We start from the raw sequence: 2,748 nt of genomic DNA, 5'->3' as shown, positions 1-2,748 counted from the left end.
GTTATCGTTTCTCACAGTCTTGGCATTACCATAAGCCTCTAGCAGAGGGTTAGCTGCAATGATCTGATCCTCAAGAGACCCCTGAATGAGACAAAAACAAATTGCTCTAAAACTGCTAAACTGGGGTTTCTTGAAACATGATTAGGAAAAATGTACACATCCAACCCAACTGAAATGCGTCTACAAAACGAAAATAAGCACCTGCATTTTGCCAGGGTCTTGCTTTTTCTTCTCACCACCAGACACTGCAATGGTGGCAAAGTACTGGATTACACGCTTGGTGTTGACAGTCTTTCCTGCACCGGATTCTCCACTGGTTCATATGACAAAGAAAGAAGGTTTTTAATGTTTGATTGTAAGAAAGGCTTCTACTAAGAAATAGCATGAAGAAATACACTGTTGACCTATCTAAAGAAAGGTAATCAAATACTTGCAATAATCACTAAGACATTATTACACATAGCTTAATTTATAATGTAATCCAACCTATTGCAATAGATTGTTATTTTTTTAATATAAACATCTTACGTAATCAAGACGGACTGGTTCTCCTTATCTGTGAAGAAAAAACAGGTTGCTTATAATTCTGTAACAACATTATGGTTAGGCCTACATAATTTCATATCCATTCATCCATCCATTTAAGCTTGTACCTATTTGCATGAATTGAAAGCCGTTGTCAGAGACAGAGAAGATATGGGGTGGAGCCTCCACTCTCTTCTTCCCTCTATAAGCGGCAACAACTTCTGCATCATACACAGGGAGCCACTTGTAAGGGTTTACCGTGACACAGAAGAGTCCAGAATAGGTCTATATGAAAGAGATTGTATAAGGGGATTACAAAAGTCACAGATTGTTCCCTATGGATAAATTACCAGACTGGGATCTGTGTCTGTCTATAGATTTACTTCTGTACATCCAAAGATACATCTGGGTGAATAATGTGTCTTGCCATCGACATAGAGGCAAGGTAATGCCTCCAACCCCATTTTTCCCCAGTCTTTGTGTGTTATTGTGTTTGTATGCTGTGTTAAGAGCTGCTGCTCCATCTTTACCGGCTACGTGCCAAATTATTATTTCCCAGAAACTAGAGTTAGTTTGCTGTTGTATTCCGTGCTTTGTGCACCTGCAGTCTACAAATACAAGACAATTTCTTCTGACTCCTGCGACTTGACCCTTTACTACCCTGACACGCTACACCAAGTAAAATATCTCAGACAGCACTAGATTTTTATTAATTTGGGTTGAATCATGAGTCTTGCCAAAAAGCATTTACATAATCACAATGATTGGTATTTCTTGGTTTGTTTGCTTTGTTTCTACCTGGATTGATGTGTTGATGGGGTTCTACTGTATTGGTATGTCTTGGTTTCTAAGATTCATGAAGGTATGTATTATCTTATGTTCAGTTGTGTGTATGTGTGTGTTTCTGCAGGCTTCTTACATAGATCATCCATGCTGCATAACGCTCTTTGAGGTTATACAACACAGTAGCTTCATTCAGGTAGGTCATCATGGCCATGTCTTCAATCTTGTCGTACTTAGGGGGGTTCATCTGGAGCAGGTCTGCTTCTTTAAACTCTTTCCCTTCCTGAAACAGACAATTAGTTCACTGAATACTTTTTCCTTTCATTAAATTGTTGCATCTACTAAATAAAATGTGTGTGTCCAGGTGCATGCTGGTCTTGTAGATTCATGTCTGATAAATAGTGGTAGTTATAGCAGTACTAATGGTAGTAATATAAATGGCTAAAGGGCACAAATATCATTTAGCCCTGTGGGACACAATTTGGTCCACACTGAGTTCTGGTGGTATGCACCTAAAATACTTTGTATTTCCTTGGGAAAAAAATTGCCAAGGTGCTATTCTTCTAAGCGCGTGATATTTCCTGCATTTTTAGCTTGTGAATTAGTGATTGTTAGCAATAAAAATAAAAAAAAGACTATTAATTTTGCATGGGGTCAACTGAGACCAAGGCCCCATTTACAGCTGAGCCCTGCATTTTGTATAACAACATATACTTCTAATGCAATATTTTTTTACACAATTTATATATTTTTTAAACGAATGGGAAACTAAAGCATCATGACATGCATATTAATGTTTGGCTATAATGTTTAACCCACCCATGTATTGGAATTGTATAGTCTAGGGTGTAGTTATAGGTACATATTTTGGGGTGGTTTGTAGGTCTGGGACATATGAGGGAAATCTAGTAGGCTACAGTGGGTATCATGTCATCATACACCTTCATGTGTTTGTAATTTATTTTGAACATTCTGAAGGTTTTGTGGCAATGATTGTTTTAGAATATTGAGCCTTGCATTCTGCAATTTAAATGCACAGAGATGCTTTTACTGTATGGGTAATGTAAGGATGGGTAATCCTTACATTACCCATTTGTTGACATTGTGGATAAATCTGGAGCTGTTTTCTTTCAAAGAGGCACTGGTAGTCAAAACTAGCTATAGCAAATCCAGATTTCCATGAATTATGAATCCACAATAATCCTTGCATCAATTTAAAAAAGAAGTATTTACTTCTTGACTGTAACTTTTTTAACCAATGGCTGTGAGTTGTCAATTATCAGTTTATAAAATCTATTATTTGACTAAATATATCCCTTCATTTATATTGAGTTACATACTATTTGTGTTAAGTCCCACACATTTTCAGTTTAATACCCTTCATCTAACAAGTTTACCTGTGCACCGCCGTCAGGCATCTTGACTGTCACAGTACATGTT

General features: G+C 37.2%; 1 protein-coding gene across 1 annotated transcript in view; it reads right to left on the bottom strand.

Moving 5' to 3' along the window:
* Positions 1 to 2,742, bottom strand: part of LOC117595330 (myosin-2-like) — a 6,193-nt gene extending 3,451 nt beyond the window's left edge. The window contains exons 1-6 of the mRNA XM_034295563.1: positions 2,706 to 2,742; positions 1,445 to 1,591; positions 654 to 810; positions 529 to 556; positions 202 to 313; positions 10 to 81 (exon numbers count right to left, since the gene is read on the bottom strand). Of these exons, the coding sequence (XP_034151454.1) occupies positions 10 to 81; positions 202 to 313; positions 529 to 556; positions 654 to 810; positions 1,445 to 1,591; positions 2,706 to 2,726 (537 nt within the window). The 5' untranslated portion in view covers positions 2,727 to 2,742. The remainder of the gene's footprint in view (positions 1 to 9; positions 82 to 201; positions 314 to 528; positions 557 to 653; positions 811 to 1,444; positions 1,592 to 2,705) is intronic.
* Positions 2,743 to 2,748: the final 6 nt, after the last annotated feature.

The sequence above is a fragment of the Esox lucius genome, chromosome 11 (genome assembly GCF_011004845.1).
Source record: "Esox lucius isolate fEsoLuc1 chromosome 11, fEsoLuc1.pri, whole genome shotgun sequence".
NCBI classification, from domain to species: Eukaryota; Metazoa; Chordata; class Actinopteri; order Esociformes; family Esocidae; genus Esox; species Esox lucius.
This window is presented reverse-complemented; position numbering and strand designations above follow the sequence as displayed.